The sequence below is a fragment of the Neodiprion pinetum genome, chromosome 7, assembly GCF_021155775.2.
Source record: "Neodiprion pinetum isolate iyNeoPine1 chromosome 7, iyNeoPine1.2, whole genome shotgun sequence".
NCBI classification, from domain to species: Eukaryota; Metazoa; Arthropoda; class Insecta; order Hymenoptera; family Diprionidae; genus Neodiprion; species Neodiprion pinetum.
This window is the reverse complement of record NC_060238.1, coordinates 24,557,064-24,580,999: the sequence shown is the minus strand read 5'-3', so window position 1 is coordinate 24,580,999 and position 23,936 is coordinate 24,557,064. Positions and strand designations below refer to the sequence as shown.

General features: G+C 36.2%; 4 protein-coding genes across 11 annotated transcripts in view; 2 read left to right on the top strand and 2 right to left on the bottom strand.

Annotated features, from left to right (window-relative positions):
• LOC124223850 (gram-negative bacteria-binding protein 1-2) overlaps window positions 1-13,215 on the top strand; it is a 34,946-nt gene extending 21,731 nt beyond the window's left edge. For 2 of the 4 annotated variants that reach the window (XM_046636191.2, XM_069137987.1), the window contains exons 2-9: window positions 10,036-10,227; window positions 10,316-10,543; window positions 10,630-10,799; window positions 10,896-11,032; window positions 11,121-11,287; window positions 11,416-11,786; window positions 11,846-11,947; window positions 12,212-13,215. In XM_046636191.2, the coding sequence (XP_046492147.1) occupies window positions 10,036-10,227; window positions 10,316-10,543; window positions 10,630-10,799; window positions 10,896-11,032; window positions 11,121-11,287; window positions 11,416-11,786; window positions 11,846-11,947; window positions 12,212-12,313 (1,469 nt within the window). In that variant the 3' untranslated portion in view covers window positions 12,314-13,215. Of the gene's footprint in view, window positions 1-7,846; window positions 8,106-9,441; window positions 9,467-10,035; window positions 10,228-10,315; window positions 10,544-10,629; window positions 10,800-10,895; window positions 11,033-11,120; window positions 11,288-11,415; window positions 11,787-11,845; window positions 11,948-12,211 lie in introns of those variants that run through there. The other 2 variants (XM_046636190.1, XM_046636192.1) reach the window with 2 other exon arrangements.
• LOC124223852 (15-hydroxyprostaglandin dehydrogenase [NAD(+)]) lies at window positions 678-5,383 on the bottom strand. Of its 3 annotated transcripts, none has more exons than XM_046636196.2 (7): window positions 5,242-5,383; window positions 3,632-3,810; window positions 3,382-3,508; window positions 3,013-3,119; window positions 2,039-2,212; window positions 1,801-1,955; window positions 678-1,436 (listed from the first exon to the last, which is right to left on the bottom strand). In XM_046636196.2, exons 1-7 carry the CDS (start codon window positions 5,246-5,248, stop codon window positions 1,238-1,240), a joined length of 948 nt encoding a protein of 315 aa, XP_046492152.1. In that variant the 5' UTR covers window positions 5,249-5,383; the 3' UTR covers window positions 678-1,237. The 3 variants fall into 3 exon arrangements, with proteins under 3 accessions (XP_046492152.1, XP_046492151.1, XP_046492153.1); XM_046636195.2 differs by having other exon boundaries at window positions 678-1,478; window positions 5,242-5,382; XM_046636197.1 differs by lacking the exon at window positions 5,242-5,383 and adding an exon at window positions 3,995-4,140 and having other exon boundaries at window positions 678-1,478.
• On the bottom strand, window positions 12,653-15,605 carry Cyt-c1 (Cytochrome c1). Its single transcript, XM_046636198.2, has 8 exons — window positions 15,487-15,605; window positions 14,993-15,040; window positions 14,534-14,682; window positions 14,297-14,429; window positions 13,952-14,116; window positions 13,762-13,875; window positions 13,487-13,621; window positions 12,653-13,315 (listed from the first exon to the last, which is right to left on the bottom strand). Exons 1-8 carry the CDS (start codon window positions 15,556-15,558, stop codon window positions 13,211-13,213), a joined length of 921 nt encoding a protein of 306 aa, XP_046492154.1. The 5' UTR covers window positions 15,559-15,605; the 3' UTR covers window positions 12,653-13,210.
• Window positions 15,606-16,035: 430 nt separating this feature from the next.
• Window positions 16,036-23,928, top strand: tral (trailer hitch). 3 transcript variants are annotated; one of them, XM_046634190.2, is made up of 7 exons: window positions 16,036-16,339; window positions 17,480-17,634; window positions 17,784-18,099; window positions 19,541-19,736; window positions 19,840-20,169; window positions 20,374-20,571; window positions 20,966-23,928. In XM_046634190.2, the coding sequence occupies exons 1-7, from the start codon at window positions 16,219-16,221 to the stop codon at window positions 21,318-21,320; spliced, it is 1,671 nt and encodes a 556-aa protein (XP_046490146.1). In that variant the 5' UTR covers window positions 16,036-16,218; the 3' UTR covers window positions 21,321-23,928. The 3 variants fall into 3 exon arrangements, with proteins under 3 accessions (XP_046490146.1, XP_046490148.1, XP_046490147.1); XM_046634192.2 differs by having other exon boundaries at window positions 16,037-16,339; window positions 17,784-17,991; XM_046634191.2 differs by having other exon boundaries at window positions 16,037-16,339; window positions 20,392-20,571.
• Window positions 23,929-23,936: the final 8 nt, after the last annotated feature.

Sequence of the window (23,936 nt, the reverse complement as noted above, 5' to 3'; positions counted from 1 at the left end):
TCTCAAGATGAAACTATCTAATAATACCTACTATAAACCTGAAACTGAAACAAATTTTCGATGTCCGATTACAATTATGCGATTAACGATCTGCAGCCGTGTCTCCTTCTTTTTCTCGTATAGTTTTTATGACATAAGATACTTCGGAATAACCTGCAACGGATAAATTATGTAGACTCTGAAAAAAGGTCGTCGTCGTTTCGGTGAAAATTTATTATTAACGCCGAAACCGCGCGTTCGCGCATCCGTATAGCTCAAAGCTGTAAAACAGTACGGAAAATGTAACGTCGGTGTGAAAAAAATACCGTTAAAATTTCGCCAATGTTATCGAGGCCTAACTCTGGAACGACCTGATTGTGAATATTAATCGCTGAGCTCAGCTCCGTGGGTGCAGCACTCGAAACAGTGAAGAGCATCGGGATGCAAGCCGCCCTCAGTAGTCGAACCGAGGTGCTGGTCAGACGCGCAAAGTACTTGAACAGGCCGTTAGAACTCTTGAGGGGATTTTTGGAAAATCGATTTTTCTTTATTTCATTTTCGTAATGTCCTGCATACATTCGAGTATATGCGAAGAAAATTTCACGTCGATCCGACAAATATTATCCAAGTTACATACGATACAAATTCATAAAAAAAACTTGCACTTGGGTTGAAAAACCCGCAACAAAGTTATAATATTCGTTTATAAAAATAGTTTATTTTTTATTGAACACACTTAATTCTAGTACGGTTACACATTACAGGGGTGAACAGATATATTCTATGCATCTATACTTCAGACTTAGAATCAGTTTGTATACATCGTAGGTAAAATTATCTAAAGACGCGATGACAGAGAAATTCCATCATTCCCAATTATTCAAATAGGTAATTATAAAATCAGTCATAAAAATAAATTGCAATATTCAATAATACTGCCTAATTTTTCAACTGAACACTTTCGTAAGCTGCAGTTTTATACCCAAAAGTGAGCATTTTTCCATCTCTTATTAGAAATATGTTTTATCAGTACGTACAATGTAAAATCTAAAATTCGATACTTATCAGTGAACGTGTAAAATTTCGATTTGCAGTGTATTCTCACTTGTATCGGTAAAATTAAAAGTGAAGCGAAGAAAACGAGAAATAGCCAATCTTTCCAGGCCAAAAAAAAAAAAAAAAAAACAACTGCAGATTGTAACAAACTTTTAATGTTATACCTGATTAATTTGAAAACGGAACGCCTATTTTTCGGCTTCTAACCACACGTCGCCAGGCCAATCGGAGCCTGTGTATTCTCGTGATTATCCCTCGCCAGCCTTTTCTTCACGTGCTGCACCTCTTGATCCATCGCGTAATTGTCTTTGAAGGTACGACGCAGGGCTTGCGGCTCAGGAATGCAGGCTTCGTAAGGATGCGCTCCGTTCTCTATTACCCAAATGCTGCCGTGTTCGCCGCTACACATAATAGTCATCAAGCCCTTTGCCACAGCGAACGGTCTGCGACGAAGGAATTAATGCAAGATTGCCAATTATTTCTCTCAGATATAAGAAAATCTTTCGTGCTCGGTGGGGAAGGTAGAGAAGCAATGAAAGTTGTGGATACAGATTATTTTACCGACACTCAGCGAAGACGCAAACCTTTTTCTAGAACGATTGATAACGTCGGATAACTAAGTGATCCGTTACCGACACTCAGTCAGGACGCAAACCTTTTTCTAGAACGATTGATAACGTCGGACAGCTAAGTGACCCGATTATCGGTAAAGTCAATCAGAGTGAAACCACCGGATATTATTACGAGTAGTTTAGAAAAACTCACGTTTGTATCGGAAGCTGTTCAAGATTTTTTACAAAATCTGCCTTCATCACCCTTGAAAGAAGCTTATTCGGACCGTCGATTGTAAGAGCTGTCTCTGTGAGTCCTGGACACAGAGTTATGATGCGAATGCCCTTTTTCTCGAACTGATGCGAAGTCTGAAAGGAAGGAAATTGAGCACTGTATTCGCGAATAAATCGCTCAGGCAGACTTATTGTTAAACCACTCAAATTCCTCTCACCTCCAGAGCCTTCGAGAAGCCGATGGTCGCCCATTTGGTAGCTGTGTATATTGGCAGCTGGGCACTCGTCTCGCTGTTGCAATGCTGTGCTACGTTTATCAAGACACCTCCACGACCACCCTTGTCCATTGCCATGTGCTCGATGGCAAGAAGCGCGCAGGAAACGTTTCCATTCTACAAGATCATCAATGTTTTGACGTAAATTTCGTGGCGGCAGAAATTGTTCATATTTCTTCGTGTCATAGCGATTAAAAAAACAAGTATGGTAAATAATCTTTGATATTAATCGATGATCCTTAATTTTATCGTCAATTATCACTTGTTGATATTCCTTTCGCCTTTTAGTAACACTATTTTTTAATATACGGTGTATTAAAAATAGAGAAAACACTTTTTATCGACAATTCTGTGAGTCTTGGTATACAACTAACACCCGTTGTATCATTATCATCATTATATATGTATGTATACTTGGCAAGCGGGCTTTGCCAATAACTATAACCTGACAATGAGCCGAAAATAAATTCGCCTATTACACGCGTGTTGGCTCACGGACTATGATATTGTCTACATGTACGATAGGAGAGGGAGATCATTAAACTCATTCCCAGTTCAATAATCAGCCAGCTATGCATAATATTGTTACATTATATTTGCTCTGCACTTTGGCCAAGATAATATTGTATATATATAATCTTCTCGTTGATTCATTTTATATATTATACCTCATCCGCCATTATTTATTCTTATAAGAGCTTGTGCGAAAGGAAGAATATTTTCAATAGAAAATACAGAAAATTTCGCAATAATTCGTATGCGATAATTTTTAATTTTTTCTTCGACATAATTCTGGTCTATTTGATATTTATATAAGGTATATTTACTGCTTATCTCTTTTTTTCCTTTTTTTTTTTTCTTTCCATTATCATTCTACCACGCACTAATACAGGTATAATTTTTTGAAACGAACTTACGATGTTAACAGCGATTTCCCTCTCCCATCTTCTCTCGTCAAGAATACCAGCGTTGTTTATAACGATATCAATACCGTCCATGGCTTCGGAAGATTTTTTAAACGCATCTGTCAATCATAATGATCAATTGAACGAGTTAAATTGTTCTTTTTTTTTTTTTTTATCAAATCGATGCTGACCTCTGAGATGAATAATTCGTAAAAAGTTAGAGTAACAAATGAATATTTGATTCTCCCTTTTATGATTTCTCAAATAATTTCGTCGAATATTTATCAACAAATACTAATATCTGTACATGCATATACATGTATATCAGCTGACGTGTTACATAAATATAAGTGTGTACAACAACACGTCCGTATCACTCACCGATCATTTCTTCATGTTTGGTAACGTCTGCGCGAATGTAAGTAGCTTTTTCATAACCGGCCGTTTTGTTTATCGCCGACGCTGACACTTGTCCCTTGACGTTGTCGACGTCGATTATCGTTACCTTCTAAAGTATAAATTTACACGCACACAATTTAGGTATATTTCTTTTGCAATAATTATCTTTCATCAGCGTGAGTATAAAATTGCTTAATTAATTGTAATAATTTTCAATAGCGGTTACACTCACGTTTATATCGTGTTGCAAAAAGACTTTTACAAAAGCCGATCCTAGACCGTTGGCACCTCCGGTGACGAGGACGTTTTTACCGGAAACCACGCTGTTTATCTCTTCCTTTTCCTTGGCTCGTTCGGTAGCTGACATTCGTCGTAGCTGCGGTATCTGTTCGACCAGATCGACCTCCAGTTCTGCATTTAAACGAGTAATTTTTCATTTATACAATACGAAATTTTAAGTCTTGTGCGTTTAATAATATCCAGCACGATGCGCAACGTATCGTTTGTTATTAATGAGAGATAATTTTACCAACTGATGCAGTGCGCAGAGATAACACGGATTTATAATTCAGATGAAGAAAATATTCACACTTACGAATTAACTTGTAAAATTGCCTCTATATATATACATGTCATAAAAATTTGTCAACGTGTTCTATCTTCAATCATCGCGTATATATATCGTCGCCACCTTTGAACCATCTCATCGGCTTTATCATACGTCACCGTCATCAATTTATTTGTTTACATATGAATATGTTAGACCAGCTCAAGTTGTGTGTATATTATATGGGACGTTAGACGTCAACTCGACCAATGCAGACTTTCCATCACCATTCACGATTTGCTTCAGGATTTTTCGTACGATTCTCCGATCTGAAAATAATACTCCTGAATTTTTTCCACATTTTTTACTACAGCCGTTAATTTTTTATGATTGTTAAAACCTATCCGATAATGGCATTTTTTTAAATCTCAAAAATATTATTTTTCAATCCGATTATTCTGACATCGGTCAGTGATGAAGCGTTTTTTTTTTTTTTGAGCTCTTTTAGCACTTTCAACATCTTGAAGAAGCAAAACACCATGTTTGAAGGTTTCGAAAATACTCGAAAAATTACCAAAAATTCTGTATTCTTGCGACAAAAGATTCAGGGTTGAATAATCATAATGAAACTAACGGTTGTTGGAAAAAAATTGAAAAATTCAGAAGTGCTTTTTTTTAATACTGAGAATGGTATAAAAAAAATCCTGAAGCAAATTAAAAATCATTGGTTCGAGGTGACATGGAATGCTCCGTATACGTGTTTATTTTGAAGAAATCGCCTTTGGTAGATTTGTTCGAAATTCAAGAAATTCCACCAACATACGAATATAAACTTACAATCGTCAAACATCAAACTGTATAATGGAAGGAATTATTCGAAAAAGTGTATTTTTTGCGAAATATTATAATGCAAATGGGACGACATATTTCGTTAAAATCTCCATCAAAATCACTTAGTCTACAATCGCAGAATGACGTAATTTCTTTCTTCGTTCATAAAGGCTTGATCAAATTTTTAAGAATTTCTTTTCACGTAGTATATAAATAAAATAATCGTCAGAGAGTATTTTTACGAATTTTTCACTACATATTTTCAGCTCACTGATTTGTATATCGTACTCCAAACAGTATTTTCTACGATAGACAATTTAATAAATTTACATAACAATTCATAATGTCCTCGCTTTAAAAAATACGATTAATTTATAAATATCGGCTTTATTGGAGAAATATAATCGGTATACTTAATTGAAATCTATGTTGTCTTTTTTTTTTGAATCGACAAATTCACGTACTAATCATGTTTCCGTAGATTTTGCTATTCCAAAAACTCGTCTACAAAGTATCGACGATCGATTCCGCAAATCGAAACCCGAAGAAAATCGTGCAGCTCACTTGATTCACTCTACGATTTATAAACCGATCTGCCTTTCCTTATATTTCATCGTCGTATTTATACATACCGAAGTAAACGCGATTATCTTCGTTTTTAGTTTATACTATCATTTTGTTGTGAACATGCATATTATTATACAGAGTGCGCGCGCAATATTTACATGCATACATATATATATATATATATATCGATATCTATAACGTTACAACTTACATATGTGTATGTATTAATAATCGCCCACTGACCCGCAGTCGCGTTCTTCGGTGTCAAAGTGCGCGATGGTTAATGAAATATATATATATGTGTATACACATATATTTATATTTGTATTTATACGAGTTATATGCAACTAATAATTATATTATTACCAGTGCACTGTTATTTAGCATTATTTATTAATTTTACAATCGCGAAAAATAGAAGAATCAAATTTTCTTTTGGCAAAATTTTACGACAATAGATAAATCATTTATCATACGTTATTCATTTTCAAAACACGCAAGCAATCATTCCATGTACATGTGATTTTTTTTTTTTTATATCGAAATGGATGTAAAATCTAAAATAACGAAAAAATTATTTTTTACAAACGTATTTTTGTCAGCAAAATTTGCGGGTAGGGGGAGGGGGGGGGGGGATTAGAATCGTTCGAATGAAATCCCCTCCTGTACTCCACCGAAATGCGAATTCATCTTTCAATGAACACATGACGTATAAATGAAAACAAACTCGTTCCTTAATCGCGGGTCAGATGATATTGATAAACTTTTTCCAAGAACGCTGGTCCGAAAGATTATTATATTATACGTGGGGGGTAAAAAATGACGCGATATTGTGATTTGCGACAAGTTTTCGATTATATAATGAAAATCAAAATAACGGTCGATAATAACAATAATCATAATAACAACAATAATATGAGAACACGCGTTTGATAAAGATTTTTGTACACATATTTAGTTACACTTGTAACGTGTAATTCGTACATTTGACGAATGTTTTTTAGATTCATTCTGCGTCTCGACGTCGTTTCGTTTTGTATATAAATAGGGGTAGAAAAATGGCCAACCTTGCGTGTCAATTATCGTGGTAATATAACCGGATGAAACACACGAAGGTCTTTTGTACACTTTATCGTCTAGATAATTTAATTCACGACGCAGCACAAATAATCGAATAAACTTAACAAAGTTAGAAATATCATATACGATTTATTTATACAAGTGATAGAATAATCAATGCAAGATTATAAAATCTGTGACACGGTTTTAGTGAAAATCTATTTATATATATATAAAGCAAAAAATAATTAGAAATAACACGCAGTTGAAATTGTGATGATAAAATTATTCGTACAAATTAATAAGGTCAAGTGGAAATTTCTCAAGTAACCGTAAAGTCATTTTCTAAATTCTCTTGGTTTGATCAGAAATTACGAGTAACGAATACAAAGTTCGTCTGTATAAATCTCGTTCAATAGATACTTAATTCTGACCATGAACGTTACTAATTAAGATTTAATTCTCTACTAAAAGAAATGTTCAATATATTCATTATACTGAAGTTAGTAACGTTTACCGTAAACAATTCATGCTGAGGAAAAACCGTTATTCCGCGATTTTGGAACTGTTTGAAATTGAGTAAACCGTAATAAAATAAAACATAATATGTTGCAATCTTAATTCCTGAAAAATCATTGCAAAAATAAAAAGATAGTGATTTTTCCCCAATGTTCCGTTACGATGACTTCAACCTCGTATATATTCATCCTTCCTTCTCTCGAGTCTCAAGTTAATTGAGAAATTTCAATTCATCGAAATTCTTCGTCCTTGAGGTGATGCAAAATACGTTTGAAATATGCGGATTTATACAGGTGTAAATAAATGTTTACACTGTTATATGCAAATATCACATTGGCAAAAAAATTATTTTCACTGTGCGGATTATTCTGTAATCAAAGTAAAAAAAAAAAAAAAATTAACACCATTCATAATTGCCGTTAATTCTTAAAGTTAAAACCCTACCTGCACAAATAGTATAATGTGTAATAAGGAGGCAGAACCGATGACGAATATTTCAAATACGCGAGGCGAAAAAACCGTTGCCTCCTTGTTCCACACGATTCTTTAAATAACGCGAGTGTGTTAAGCGTTTTCTTCACGAAGCATGAAATTGAGGTTAGGTTTTCGTAGTGTCAGATTTCCTCGCGACAGCGCATGCGCGGAGTGCAGAAAAGACTACTTTCAACTCCTCAGATTCTCACTCATTCGTTCACTCTACCGTCATAAAAACAAAATGTCTATACAATAGATTTATATATTTATCTGGAACAACATTATCTAAATCTTGTATCTATCTCGAAAAGAGTTTCTCGGACATGTTGCATCACGTACATGCATGTGTCATTAATATACGTATACCAGCCGGTTTTCCCCCTTACTCATTTAATCGTCTTTTGTGACACACACGCATTACCACTTCTTATTCGACTGCCTTGGCTTGTACCGTTGTAGTAGAGAATGTGTAAAACATGCACACTTGATTTCTGGACATATCGCACGTATGCCTGTATTCTCCATTCTACTTCTTCTCCGATTTCCTTCTGTACACCTTTGGCCGTGAAACGGTGCGGATCTCGCCTTCTCGACGTCACCGAGATCACTCGTAAAAATTATCTACAAGTATTCCGCAAACTGCAGTTTTTTCCCGTATATCTTAGTTCCATTCGCATCTCGAACTTCACCCGGTTTAGCAGCTCTAATTGTGAGTAATAACCGTAAACGGATTGATTATTCCACCATACTTTGTGAAAAGTATTCGTTGGAAATAAATATGCATGCCCTGTATACATACGATCACGATACTTTCATCAACATTCCGCGATGACATTGTGAAAAAATAAAAGTGGAAAGTTTTTGACGATAGAATTATAGTGAAATGTTATTTCGACATTTGTTTTTTTTTTATCCACTTCGTTTCACGAAGTTCGTTAATATGTTTTATGCCAGGTATATTGACATTATATGTTTCATTCATCTTTAACAATTACGACAATAATTTAGGCAGATTGAATTGTCATTCGATTTTGGTTTTCTCTAATCGTGATTGCAAAAATGTCTTCAAAACTTTTATGACCATCTGCTGATTCAGTTTTTCCGAATGGTATTATTAGCTCTTATAATAAGTATCAAAGTTCAATGTTTCTTTTTTTTTTTTTATCCATTTCACTCGCAATTAGCGGAGACTGGAATCGTTATTATACGTTGTACGAATCACATAATCGATAATATGTTTTACATAGTTAAGATATTTCGTTCATTCGTTTGATATTTTTTTAATTTTTACTTGGACAGGGTTAAATTATATCCATACGGCTGCATATAAAATGCAATATCATTTCAATGACGCTCGTTATGAGCGAACAACGAAAGTCATCTTCGGACATACAGCTAATATTTTCGATTATTTTTTAAAAATATTTCATCAACGATTGTCGAGTCTGGAGGCGACTTTGTGATAATTAGAGGCCAACAGCCATGTATAACGAATTAATTGTTCCTCCTATTTCTTTCATATTTTGCGTCACTGTCCAATTATAATAAACATAATGGCTAATTTTGATTTATAATTAATATCCAACACAGCTGATAATTTTTCGAGGATTACGCAGAAGAAATTGTTAGTGAGGAATAATATTCATGCCAATATATTTGAAGAAATTTTATATCGCTTTTGTTATGAATTTTTATCACATTCGAATAGTCATCTATGAGGAATTTAATTAATGAAAAAGCATTTATTAATAGGCTAAGAATAATAATACAGTAGTAAAATGATATATATATATATATTTATACATCTTGCATGGTGTGCAGGAAAAAATTTATATAGTCGTAAAAAACGCTGCTTATTATTATCCAGCTCAGATGTGCAGACTATATATTTCACGTCTAGCAAACAAATTATAAACACAAAATGTTAATAATAATAATAATGTTAAATTCATATTATCCAAACTTGGCCTTCGATCTTTTTCTGATTTTATTATAGACACGCACAAACTTTTTTTTAATCCATTTACAGACGAATACAAGAAATTATTTATTGTTCGTCCATGAAAATACGTGAGTAATATAATTTTTTAGATAGTGTAATAATCGTACGATAGTGCTATATAGATAGATTTCGATCAATAAATGCATGAATCGCATTTATCATTATTTGAGGGAAAAAGATTATACACTTTAACTGAAATTTTGTATCAGGTGAAATGTTTGAAAAATTCTGTTACATCAAAATTGAATAATTTATTCATTTATACACTTGTTTGTAAATTTTTATTCACTTATTTATTTATTAATTTTTAGTTAATTGTTTATTTAATTTTTTCTTCGTTTCAGCTGCTAATGTACACTTAACTCCCTGAAAATGAAAATGAAATTAACCACACGATTTTAGATTGCAAATATAAATGCGTACAGTTTCAATGTTTCTTTTCAAGCATCTTGTAGAAATTCAACTTTCTTCTGCGTTCTTCTTATCGATAGCGAAGAGTTTTTGAAAAGTTTTCTTACTGTGATAAAATCAGTGCAATTACCATTGTTGCACAATGTTCTCAAATCCTTTTGAAGTTCGCTGAAATTCAAAATTTTTTAGAGAATTAAATTTGAGATTATTATCACACATTTTTCAGACAAGTGGACGAATGACAACGAACACTTAAAGCAATCGACGTATAAAATGAGGCTGCAAATTCACTGCGGCATTGGTCTGATTCCACTGGTTCTTCATCTACTAACACCGACGATATCTACAGCTCAATATGTTCCCCCGAACCCAACGATCATACCTTTGTATCCGAAGGGCTTGCGACTCTCAATACCAAGTGAGTAAAACGAAACGTCTTGTTTCTTCTCATCCACTATATTCTCAGTTTATAAGATGATATTCAATCTTATGAATATATTTCTCAGACGGAGAGGGGATCTCACTTGTCGCATATCACGTAAAGTTCAACGAGGAATTTTATTCGCTGGAGGCAGGAACGATAGCCGTTGACATAATCAAACCTAGACGCGATCAATGGACTTACGAAGACCGTACCACTAGGATAAAGATTGGCGATACAATTTACCTCTGGATGCACGTTGTCTACGAAGGTCTTGGGTACAATCTGCTCGACCAGAGCTTGACCGTCACACGTGAGTGACCTTGCCACTTTTTTCTTTCCTTTCGTTCAATTTCAACTGTAAGATAAACGCTTTGTAAATGGGAATATGGCTTGTAGAACTGTACAATTACGATGGAACTCCGCACGTTACTGTCGCCTCCTGCAACCCGTCGAATACCATCTTTAACGGAAGCCAGCCATGTACCGGACAAATTTTGTTCGAGGATTATTTCAACGAGCTAGAACCGAGCAAGTGGAGGACCGTCAAGCGATTCACAGGTCCCCCGGTAATTAATTTTGAACACCTTTGGCTAGATTTAATTTTAAAAATCTTTTCAGAGAAGAATTTTCCTTCACCCAACGTTGTACTTCCGCTGTTCTAGGATTACGAGTTTGTCGTGTATACAGGTAATGACGAAAACTTGGTGGTGAGAGACGGTGAGTTAAGAATCAAGCCGACACTCCTGGACAAGGGAGGCAACGAGAACTTTATTCGTCGTGGAAATATGACTGTGCATGGGTTTGTCAAATTCACTTGCAACCTTAAAGAGTACATATTTTTACTTCCTTCTGTATTAATTAAAATTGACGTCGAATCAATTCCACAGGTGTACGGGTCAAGTCGGATCCAACGAATGCTACAAGCAAGCTATATCGTATTCCATTTTACCGCCAGTAGCCTCCGGCCTCATCGACACCCAGAAGTCCTTCAATTTTCAATACGGACGCGTCGAAGTTCGTGCCAAACTTCCACAAGGAGACTGGATATACCCAAGTAGGCAGATTTTTTACCAACATTAACTGTGTTTTTGAGAAAATAATATGCTAATTTGATATTCGACCCGCTATCAGCTTGCCTTTGCTTATTCTCAATAAAAAGACCCTCGCCTTGTTTACTTTCAGTAATAAAACTGCTGCCGATAAACGCGGAATACGTATCTGGCTATACTGTAGGGGAATTTAGATTGGCAAGCGCAGTTGGAAACAGAAACTTGCGCGATAGCTCAGGTGCGGACATAGATGGACACGAGTTAAAGGCGGGTGCTGTAGTCAGCAAGTCTACTCCAATCGAGGTTACTACGATGTCGAAAAAACGTTCGTCGAGTTACTGGGGCGACGATTATCACATTTACGAACTGGAATGGACCCCGACAGCCATATCTGTCAAAGTAGATGGCGAAAGTTTCGGGGAGAAGGCATATCCACAGGAGGCTTACGTGCAAGAATTCTCAACCAGTCGCAACGGCAGTCCCAATTCTGTATTCGATAAGCCGGTATGTTTATATCCTTTTTTCTTTTGAAACTCCACTTCACTTTACTGTTCAATTCACAGTTCTACATCAGCATCGGTGTCGCCGTTGGTGGACAGAGAGAATTCCCAGACAATTGTACAAGTGGGGAGCACCACAAACCGTGGGGGAATCTACAGTCGAAGGTGAGTCGAGCTTGCTTTATACTATCGCTCTTAGACTAACGAATGGAGAATTGAAAACACGATTATAAAAAAAAAAAAGAAAAATTGCAATAAATACAAGGCGAGAAGTTTTTACGATTACTTGGAGAGTTTTGTTAGTTAATATTAAACCGAATTTCTGAATACAAATCAAAACCACACGTGATAGTAAATCACTAATTCGTTAAATCATTGTAAGTATATACTTTAAGTGAAAAAACGAATTTACTTTACTTACGAACTTAGGCTTTGCTGAACTTCTACACTGCCAAGGATACTTGGAAAAATACGTGGACAGACGAGGGATCCATTCTCAAAGTGGACTATGTCAAAGTTTGGGCGTTGTAGCGTACGAATTTTCATCAAGACAATAAGCAGCCACATGTTACCGTCATTTCATATTGTTACGACTAATATTAAAAAGATTAAAAACGAATTTAATAGGTCATTTAATTCCTGATTTTTATTCAAAACACGATCTCATTCCATAAAATGGAAAGCGTTTGAAGAGTATTATTCCTACCACCCTCGTTTTTCCCCCCTTTACGGAACTATTGGTAATTTATTTTCTGTGCAGGATATAGAGCACTATTAACAAGCTTATTACACTGGGGAAATGGCCAAGCTGTTGAGTAACGATAAATAGCTAGAGGCCAAGCTAGGTACGATTTTGCCAAAGGTCTTCGATTCAAATATTAAACGAATAATTATTATTGTTCAATGTTTACAGTGAGAGTCAACTCACGATGTACAATGGCGTTTTGATCTACAAAATCATTACGTACATGTATGTATGTATGATAATTACAATGCGCACACATTAATGGCAGAGGCAATATTGTTTGTTATAGAGATATTTGTTGATTTGCGGAGAGTATTGTATTTCTTTGTTTTTATTTTGACAAATTACCCAATCCTAGGTCAATGGGTAAATAGGTCATTGTCGCTATGTACATTGTACAGATATTAATATATTATTAATATTATTTGATGTTGAATATACAAACATATATTTGTCTGCCAGTTCTTCCAACGTTCGCATGCATGTGGTCACGATTTATTCAACGTAAGTTCTTACTATTATTTTTCTTTTTTTTCTTTGCTTTTCTTGACTGTTTAACATCGAAAATTGTCTCTGTTCCTTGCGGTTTTAAATAAAAAACTACTTCTCCTTTATCATGAGGGATCAGATAATTTTTCTTGGCTAATTATTTTAACTCGTGTTATTATATCTGCAAACTTTTACTACTTTTTCGGCGCAAAAACGATCTTACGACTCTTGATGGTTGACCACCTGTGTCTCTTCATGTAATAAGTAACCGTAAGCAATAACGTGAAGATTCCCACGGCCTGTAATAGAAAAACAAGAACGAGGAAACCATTAACAATTGCTGATAAAGCATATGTGAGTAGAAAAACAAACTATGATTTTGGCAGCAATAAATAGCCTGATAATCGTATCTTTTTGAAAGGTAACTGTTACGATATGTTTTGAATTGTACAGGTTTATAAAATCGTCACCTTGATAAACCATCGCTTTCTGGTATCAAACTCTGGGTTCGATGCCCAAGTAAGGAAGCTGACTACATCTTTGGCTACCTGCGATGCAGTTGCTGGAGTTCCGTCTTCAAAGTCAAGTACCTCGTCATAGATTACCTGTTTTTTGAGAAAAAAATTGGAATAAAATGATCAAATCTGGAGGAGAAAATTCTATAAGTACATTGAATATCATTGGCATAAATTGATTATTGTAAATCAACTACAAGTACAGGCGATTCGAAATTTTGCTGGCTTACCTGTGCCATACCGATAGCTCCACCAGGGAAATAAGGGTTGTAATACTGGCCGTCCATTAGAACGACGCCAGCAGGTGGGTCACAGTAGCCAGTCAAGAGAGAAAAGATGTAATTCTGGAAAGAGATGTAAATGAAATTGATGAAATAAGTCAGAAGGTAGTAAAATTGCGTAGCGTAAAATAGTACCGACCTCTCCGTTGTGTCTAGCGTTTACTATATACGTCAAGTCTGGTGGATAAGCACCATTGTTAGCTGCTCGAGCAGCCTCCTCATTGGGATACGGCGAAGGGACGTAATCCGAGGGTTTTCCTGGCCTCATGTAATATTCTCCCTGGTCATTTGGACCGTCCTTGATCTGAAGTAGAGTTAAAAACACAAGTGAGATGAATGCAAAAGGATGCGTGTATACTACGACATGGAAACAATTTTATAACTGTTCAACTACTCTCCCCATCCCCGGAGATGTGAAATTCTTGAAATCAGATATCTCTACTATTCAGCGTTACTCTCGAATCTAGAAAGAGGAGCAACAAACCTCATATTCTGCAGCCATTTCCTTAACTTCCGCTTCCGTGTGAGTAACGCCAATGAGCTCACGGAATGCGACGTACTTGAGACTGTGGCACGAGGAGCAGACGTTCTTATATACTTCCCAACCTCTTCTCAAGCTGAAATTGTTATGAGTGCAAGTTACGTTTCAATCTTCCGACTCTACATATATTTTACACTTCTCCTAGAAGTCCAATTAACATCACATTTGATTCAACGTTACCTGGCATGATCGAAGGAACTTAAATGCCCATAAAAGTCCCAGGCATAATTTGGAGCGTGTAATTCAACGCCCTCAGCTTTCACGGAACTTTCCAAGGCATATACCAAAGCTCCAGCACCGCCTGTCGCAACGCCAAGGCATGCTAGCAACTGCAAATTTCAATAGAAACCACTGCGGTTGGGAATTATTTACACATCGAAATGCGGTGAGAAACACGTAACTGACTAAGATATTAAATTTATTTTTACAAACTGTACGATCGCCCTTCGTGTCAGGTTTTCAAATGCCAAAAATGTCCAATTGTCTAGTTTCAGGGATATCATTAATATCCTGGTATATTTTACTCACGGAGTAAAATAAAATCAAACTTCAGGGATGTCGTCATGAATTTTAGGAACTCTAGAGGTTGGGATAGGGCAGGGAAGGACGTTAGACGCTGTGCATTGTTATGTGACGTACCGTTTTTCGTCCCTTTGCCCAGTCTCGGGCGGTCGAGAAGGTGCTGACCTGCAAGAAGATGAAGGAGATATTTCTTCTCGTTATAATGATAAATTCAGAACTGCATAAAATGTGTCAACAGGCGTACATAACAAGAGGCTGAATGTTGCTCTATTACATAACGTGTATGAAGGGAGAATATATCATTTTAAATGGACACTAAAATTGTCAAAGTATCCTCTGGACCTTTGCTCTGATTAAGTAGTTTGTCAATAAACCGCCAGCTATCTTAGAAACTAACTATAGATGACTCGTAATAACGAACTGACGATTACAGACGGTTAAATTATGATGGTAAAACGTTCAGTCAAAGGTTTGTGAGGAGTGAACTTCCCTCGATAGAGAGACAGTCGTGGCCAATTTGTGACTTTGACAAAAGGAACAGCTCGATCGGAATTATCGCGAATTAAACTCTGAGTAGTAAGCCACGATTTTTCGGGTCAAAATTTACCTACTTGATTAAATAGAGCACCATTACTGGCTTTTAAAAGACCCGAACCGCAAACCCTTCCCAGCGATGCCGCCATCTTAGCTAGAGGTGCAGACTGCAAAAGAACACGAGTCGTTGGATGTACCGTTAATTTGACGAAGATATTTTTTCTGCATACATCCCGAGTATAAATACCGGATAAACAGAGGTTGAAAATATTATTAATTTTCGTTCAAATATCGACTATAATGCTATTCATAATATAATTAAAATCAATTATTGTAAGATTAGGAATATTGCGATGACGTCACGATTCCATGTTAGCCAACGTTATCTAAGCGTTTGTCGAACGGTAAATGTGAGTGTCCTAAATTATTGGAAATCATCTAACGCTGAAAATCCGAACAACGATAGATGCCTGAAACAGATTTATCACCGACGCGTAGCTGACCGGTGAAAAGTTTTGTAATAATTAAAAATCTCAGATTAAGATTAGACCAGATTTTCGAGCAGACGACCGACGCGCGTTCGTATCGTCAAGTTGGCAGCCTTGCGTTCGGGTGTCGTAGATCCTCCGCCATCGCGTACATCGTCCATCGGTGTCAGCTGGCGCGTAGAGCGTATAGAGAGCCAGCAGCGCATAGTTTTTGTGGTATATCGTTTCGCGTTCAGACGGTTGTATGGAGCGGTAGATGCGGACGGTATCGGGTATCTAAGTACATCTCGTTGATCGTTAGTAATACATAAAAGTTTCAAGATGAGTGCCGGAATGCCGGAGCTTGGTTCTAAGATAAGCCTAATATCGAAGGCAGATATTCGTTATGAAGGCCGTTTATTTACCGTCGATCCACAGGAGTGCACGATCGCCTTAGCCAACGGTAAGATGGACTCCTTTCTTTCTCGCATCAACTTTGTTTCCGCCGTTTTCATAGTTTAGCCCAACCGCCCGATGCTCGCAGACGACCAGAACATCTTTTATTACCTTTATTTCCCTATAATTCAACAACTACTCGATATTCCACAAGTAGCTTTTACATTCTCAACTATTGATACCGGTTGATTATATTCTTTTTTGACAGTTCTTCTGTACTACCTTAACTTATCACTTTTTCATATCATATATTTTTCTCTCATTTCTTTTTATGAAAACAATCCAGGTCACCAGAGTTTACGATCCTACAATCTCGCGTCGCAATCTTTTGCCTATCTCTCTGTCTTTCTCTTTCTCCCCCCCCCCCCTTTCCCCCCTCACCCCCTCTCTCTCGTTCTTCCGCTGTGTTATGTATTTCCATTCTTTACGTTGTTATTCCTCTTTCCGAAAATTTGTCGCAGTTACGTTTCATCCGCAATGATTGAAATAACAACAATTTCATTGCGATATTTCAATTAGTTATATCTACTGTAATTTCTCTCTTCTCTTCCCTTCCTCCTCCTCCCCCCCCCCCTTCTATTATTTCACTTCTCCATCATGATATCCTAGTCAAAATTACGTGTATCACCTTCAAACGCTTGTTGTGAAGAATATATTTCAGCACAGTCGTATGATGACGGGCTCTCAGGTTCACCTAAGAGATTGTATTTTGTTTTTGTTTTTGTTTTTTTTTCTCCCTCCTTCGAGCGTTCTATCTATTCAAACGAGAACCGTTTGGATTGGATTTGAAATATCCGCTCAACGAATTCTGGGATTAACGTAAACGTAAACATAGTTGGAATCGATTTTGTGTATAACGTATCACATCATTGATAATCGTCAATCAATTGTACTTTCTGATTTTCTTACAAAGATATATGTTTTTGCTCGATTATTTTCAAATAACAGTCTTGCATTTTACTCACAAGTTTTCCAATTTCTCTAATATCAATAGAGAGAGTAAAATTCAGACAATGTTCAATAATTTTCATTCATAAATTATCGTTAATGTTATTATTATTATTTTTAAGACACATTCCGACGAGTGCCAAATACTCACTAACGATCGATTACTATTTTTCGTTAAGACTGTTTTTATTCGTTACAGTTCGTTCCTTTGGGACTGAGGATCGAGAGACCCAGTTTCCAGTAGCGCCACAAAACCAAGTCTATGAATACATATTATTTCGAGGATCTGACATTAAAGACATCAGAGTCGTCAACAATGTCAGCACCATTCCAAACGATCCAGCCATTGTCCAGGTAAAATATTGCTGATTCAAAGATCATTTTTGGAATGAATTATTTCGCTTCATCGCTCAACTTTCCTAACACTTGTGTAAATTGTCCAGCTTTATTACGGCAGACGCGGCAGCTCGGTTACTTGTTACATAAATATTACCAATTCACAGATGACAGTACAGCCCAACATGGGTCAGCCGTCTTACCAGCCACAGCCAGGATTCAACCATCCGATGATGGGTCAAATCGGACCAATGGGCGGCCAGTACGGAGGCGGATACGCGATGGGTGGAATTGGAGCCATGGGAGCCATGGGTCCAGTTATGGGTATGCCTGCAGCTGGACGAGATCCTCGAGTCGCTATGAACAAACAACCAAGTGAGTTGGGCCTGGGCTCCACCGGAGCACCCAACGTCGTCTCGATCCCAAACTCGATAGCACCGGGCAACGTTGATCAAATTCAAAAAGACCAATCTTTGGAAGATGGTAAACTGTTTTTGCTATGATCTTGCTACCCGGCATGCCTGATGCTTTTCAGCTTGATTTGGTATAATTGTTTACTTATTCTTCACTTTTATCTAACATCTGCTCGCCTCTCGTTGCTTTTTTACTTCAACCAAGAGAAAAAGAGTCAGTCCTGCCTTTTTTATTATGAACGGTTTAACGTGGACTGAAAAATTACGGTTCTTGCCGCAAAAATAACATTACATTAATGCACTTCTGCTTTGGCTGGTCTCTGTACATATTTTCTCGTCTTTCTTTTAAATCTGCTTCTGAGCATAGCTGCTTTTTTATTCTAAGAATTTTATTACATCTATCTCAGCTCGCTGCATTTGAGAAATTTCAACTCATTTTTTGCATTTGAAACATGACGCGGATCGTATAAAGAATTATTTATATCAAATTCTCGTTATTTACATGTGCAATGTTTCATTTATGAGGTGAACTGTACTTTCAAGTTTTGGTATTGTTCAGCTCACTCTTGGAACAGCTTTTAAAACTCCTTAACCAAATCGTATCGATTCAATAGTGCTTTGTCACTGTTCCATTTGACTCTTTTCGTTGCACGTTTAATCTGTTTCTTCTTCAACTAGGAGCAGTATAGTTTTGCCTACAAACAAACGAAAGAACAAATATAGCAAAACCAGTTATCATTTACATTATGGTATAAAATATGTGTAACTTTCCTTAATCGATTGCAAGTTTACTTGTGCGATCCATCTTTCCATCTATCTCTATCTCTATCCACATTGTTGGCATGTATTCATTTATTCTCAATTGCAAATTCTTTCAAATGATTTATTTATTTATTTATTTTATTTGTCATGTTCCGAAATCTAGCATGAATTTGTAGAAAATCACTATGAGATCATTTTAAAAGAGAGTACACCGATGCTTTAATATAATTGTTCATCTTCCTTGCTACCGTTTCATACAGTTTACCATTTTACCTTCTAAATAACTATTACTAACCATCTCAGCACCGTGCGATAATTGTGACCTTCAATTATAACGTATATATAAATAACTTCATTTTACTCAAGATGTAGAACAGTTTCAAAATTTTTGAAAAACATTCACTGCCTGTCTGGTTCTTTTTTTGTCGGAAATCAGCTGAATAATTCTTCAATTATCCGGTGCTGTAGATAACTAAAACTAATTGACAAAAATGCATCTTCTGCGGCTTATTTAATGTGACAGAGCTGCGGAAGATGTAAAAAGTCCAATATCTCATAGCAATACACCAGAATTGTTCAAGGGCATCATTGATCGCATTAGAACAGGATGTCTGTCTTCTCTTGCATTATTGGTAAATTCGTCTGCCTCAAGATTGCCTCAAAAATATTGTTTGTATACGTGTGGAAAGTCAAAGGATAAAACAAAAGTATCCCAATTAAAAAATCGAATTTTCCCCCCTGCTATACAGGCGTGTTGGACTTGATCAGCGGAGGATCTCGATCGACTACTCCCACTTCATCCCTGATGACTAGGAAAAGTCCGACTATGGATCAGGGCACGCAGGTTGGCCATCAACAGCGGTCGACGAACGCCAACATCCACAAACCGATGAGCGACAAGCCCAACGCTAGAACCATACAACCATCTTATCGCGATCGTGAAAGGTTGGTAAAAATATGACTTGTACTTTCATTCTTTAAATATTCTATCATTGCTCATTCATTTTCTTTAACTGTGTAATTTACCTATGTAAATAAACTTTCGCAGTCATGGCAGCGGGCGAACCGGCAGCGGCATGTCCCAGTATAGCGACGGAAAGCGTGACAATCGTGAAAAGCAGGACGGAAATCAACTTCAAGGACACGGACATCCTTCAGGGCCGAATCACGCCCAGATGCATCAGGCGGGACGCGGAAATCGCGGCGGTTGGATAGCTCGAGGAAATATTCGCGGACGAGGAAGGGGACGCGGCGGTGGTGGCGGAGGTACCTTCAGACCCCCGCAGCCAGGAAGCATAAATAACAAGCCGAAGAACATGTTGAAGTTCGAGAATGACTACGACTTCGAACAAGCCAATACGCAGTTCGAAGAGCTAAGGTAGAAGCACTTGAACAATACAATTCGCTGTTTTCGAACTAGATATTGAAATGCCCGTTTTTGTAAATACATTCAAGTAATATATTTTAAACCGAGTATATTAAAATTTAAAGGATTTATATTCTCGGTGAGATCTGGTTTGATACATTGCTTATTGACATTTGGACAAATGAGTTGCCATATAATTTATGACGGAGTATGCAGTTTGATTGAAAATTGCAGGTCCCAATTGGCTAAGACTAAGATTGACAACGGTACTGACAATGAGAAAAAAGACGATAGCGGCAATGAAACTGGAGCGGGCGAGGGAGAGCCTGAGGAAGAAACGGACGTCGTACATTACGACAAGTCCAAATCATTCTTTGACAACATTAGTTGCGAAGCTGTAGAGAGGAGTAAAGGGTAAGTTCCGTCACGCATTTTACAAATCGTTATAAAACAACGTTCTTTGCTATTTTGCCAAAAGTAAAAATGTTTCAATAATACGGGAATTGAAATTCTGGAAGAATTTGACGAATTTACGATTCTAACTTATTCAGATTTCTGTCTGTATCTTTTACTTGCAAGTGACCTTCTATGTATGAAAAGTGCCGGATTCACTTCATATCAATTGAAGCGATGAATGTGAATTTCATACTAGATAAAAATGGTGTAACACTGTAGCTTCCGTACTTTTGTTGTGCGCGGATGGATCTAGTGTAGCACCGATACTGCAGATATTTTGTTGTACGTTCATTAATTTAGTGAAAAGAATGAAAAATAAAATAGAAGAAAAAATCAAAATTATTCATTACAGAAGATCTCAACGCACGGATTGGCGGACGGAGCGTAAGTTGAACTCTGAGACATTTGGAGTCGCCTCGACGAGACGCGGCGGGTTCCGTGGACGTGGATACTACAACCGCGGAATGGGAGGTGGCATGTATCGTGGTAACAACGGATATCGCGGCGGATACAGGGGTGGAAGCAGAGGCAGTGGCGGTGGAGGAAATCGCCAACCTAGTAGTCAACTGCATCAGCAACAGCAGCAGCAACAACAGCAACAGCAACAAAAAGTTTTAACAAACCACAATCAGAATCGTCCGAACAATCAACAAGCTACAACGACAACGGTTCAATCTCAGAACAGTGTTGTTGCAGGTACGGCATAATGGAAATAAACTTATGACTATGAACACCACGCGCTGTTATAAGTATTTTTTTAGCGTTTAAGGATTTTTACAAATAATTGCTGCGATTAGAACGTTAAGAGAATCGAGATACTTGGTTTTTTTTTTTGTATTTTTTTTTTTTTGTTATTTTCGGCGTTTTTTCTTTCAAATTTTTGCCGCAAGCTTTAGAGTATGTAAGGAATCAGATTTATTTTGTAATATTTTTTTAGTATATAACAATGTGTGTATATTGACGGGTCCTGAAGGAAGGGACGTATCTCACGTAAACGAAGTGAGGAGAAAATTTTTTCAAGAATTTCAAAAAAGAATAGCGTTAATGCTGAAATATTCTTTCGAACCTACACAGCGCACTCTTTTTTTTTTTTTTCTTTGTTTCTCAACGATACGTCTTTTCTATTCATTAATCAGAAATAAGTTCATTCAATATAACCGTTGAAATGTACAAGATGCTCTTTTAATCACCCCAAGATAAATGTTACACAAAATCGATGAAATTTTGTAACGAGCCTGACTATTACCGGCAGCTAATATCATTTAATGATGAAAATATAGAATTCTTTATGCCACTCTATTCAAGCTGCAATGGTTCTACTGTCAGGATATCACTGATTAATAACTTAATGTCCAAGACATTCATTTAAGGTGATTAAAAATTACCACCCTGTATAAATTAACACCACTTTCGGCGAAGAGAGGACTGTAGAAAAGCTTTTGTACAGCCTTCTTAAGTTTGAGACCCCTGAAAATTGTAAGAAATCTTTATACATGTATTGGCTCTTTATTAAGCACGACCATTTTTCGAGGCCATCTAATTTGTTTATTATTTAATTAATGAATTCTAGCAAGTCGCAATTTTCCAAACAACTTATTTTGTTCGTTCTCTTAATTTTTTACATCGCAAAATTAAAACTTATCGATCTTTCTATAATAGTAAATTTAGACACCAAAAAAAGACCAAAAGACCATCATTAAACTAGAAGGAGAAATAAAGAATGGGTTCTGTACAATAATGGGTTATAACGATTGACGATTATTATTGGATACTTTATTATTAATTATGCTAGTTTACCGAACAAACGTGAGAAAAGAAAGCAAGTAAGGAATAAAGAAAGAAGGAAAGAAAACGGAGACGAAAAACTCGAACGATGGTCAATTAAATGAATTTTTTGAAATGAAGAAAACACTTCTTCTGATTGAATTACCTTAGATAATTTTTAACGGGTACTGAAAAGTTGGGGATGATTGTATGTACGTAAATTAAAGAAGAAGAAGCAGAAGAAGAAGAAAGAAAATTCGAAATGCAAGAAACAAAAAGGCTGCACCTCCAGTTTTAGATAATCAAGTTGTAACGTAATATATGTTGAATAAAAAATAATAATAATAATTGGAAAGGTATCATTAACGAAGGTTAGTTCAAATGCTGGACATTATGGGATAGTTGGTTTGTATCCGCACGACGGAAGCGACGGTGAATTATATTATATTTTAAATGATAAACTGAAAACTGGATGGAGTTTTAACGATAATTACGATTGGGCAACGCGTGTGTGTGTGTGTGAACAATGAGAAAGAAAGAAAAAAGAAAAAAAAAAATCTTGAACAAAAAGAGGAAAGCAAGAAAAACACAAAAAATGATTAACATAATTAACCAATTAATTAATTGTGATTTTCAACAATGTCATATTAGAGAATTTATTCACACGGGTCGAGATATGCGTAGGTTTAAACAGACAGAATTTTACTCTTACGGTTGGTAACGGTCTCCCCACGTTAAACAAAGTATCGGGATGTATGCGTTGTTTTTTTCCCCGCGACATTTTAATTTCATTTGTGATTGATTTTTTTTTTTTTTTTTTTTTTTTTCCCCACCCCAACTTTTTTCCCCTATGTTATTTATACATGTAAGCATCAAATTATATGGTAACATTCTCCTGACTGCAAATCGGTACAAGATAACCGACTCGAAAAAACGCTACGAAAATTTAGAGTAGAATAGAAGGAAAAAGAAAAAAAAAAGAAACAAGACTACGGCTTTCGTAGAAATGTGCAGATTATATATCGGTAAATAAACGAATTCTCATTGCAATAAGGAGAGATACGCGCCTTTACTGAATTACTGTATAAATTATATCTACAGAAAATTATAAATACAATTTATATTTACATACCCAATAAAAGCAGGAGATGTTTGCGATAAAACGAAAACTAAAACAAAACAAAAAAAAAAAAAAAACTAATAATAATACGAATAATTTAAATATTGATTACCTCTTCAGGTGCGCACAGTTAATCTGTTGTTCACTGTAAAAAAAAATTTTGGAGGAGGGGCAAATTGCGAAGACTTGAATATTTATACGTACACGTATAATAACGAATATACAACAGCACAGATACGTGTCTATTATAACCATATGTATAGAATTTAAGATGGCCACAGATAGATACTTTCTCGTATAGTTATATTATTTTACTTTTTTTCCTTTGACCATACTCTTGTATATTATTATTGAATAATCTGAAAGACACCGTTTATTTTTCCTATCTTTTGCTCAACTTGTAACACATGTTAATACAAACTCTTCAACGATGCAATGT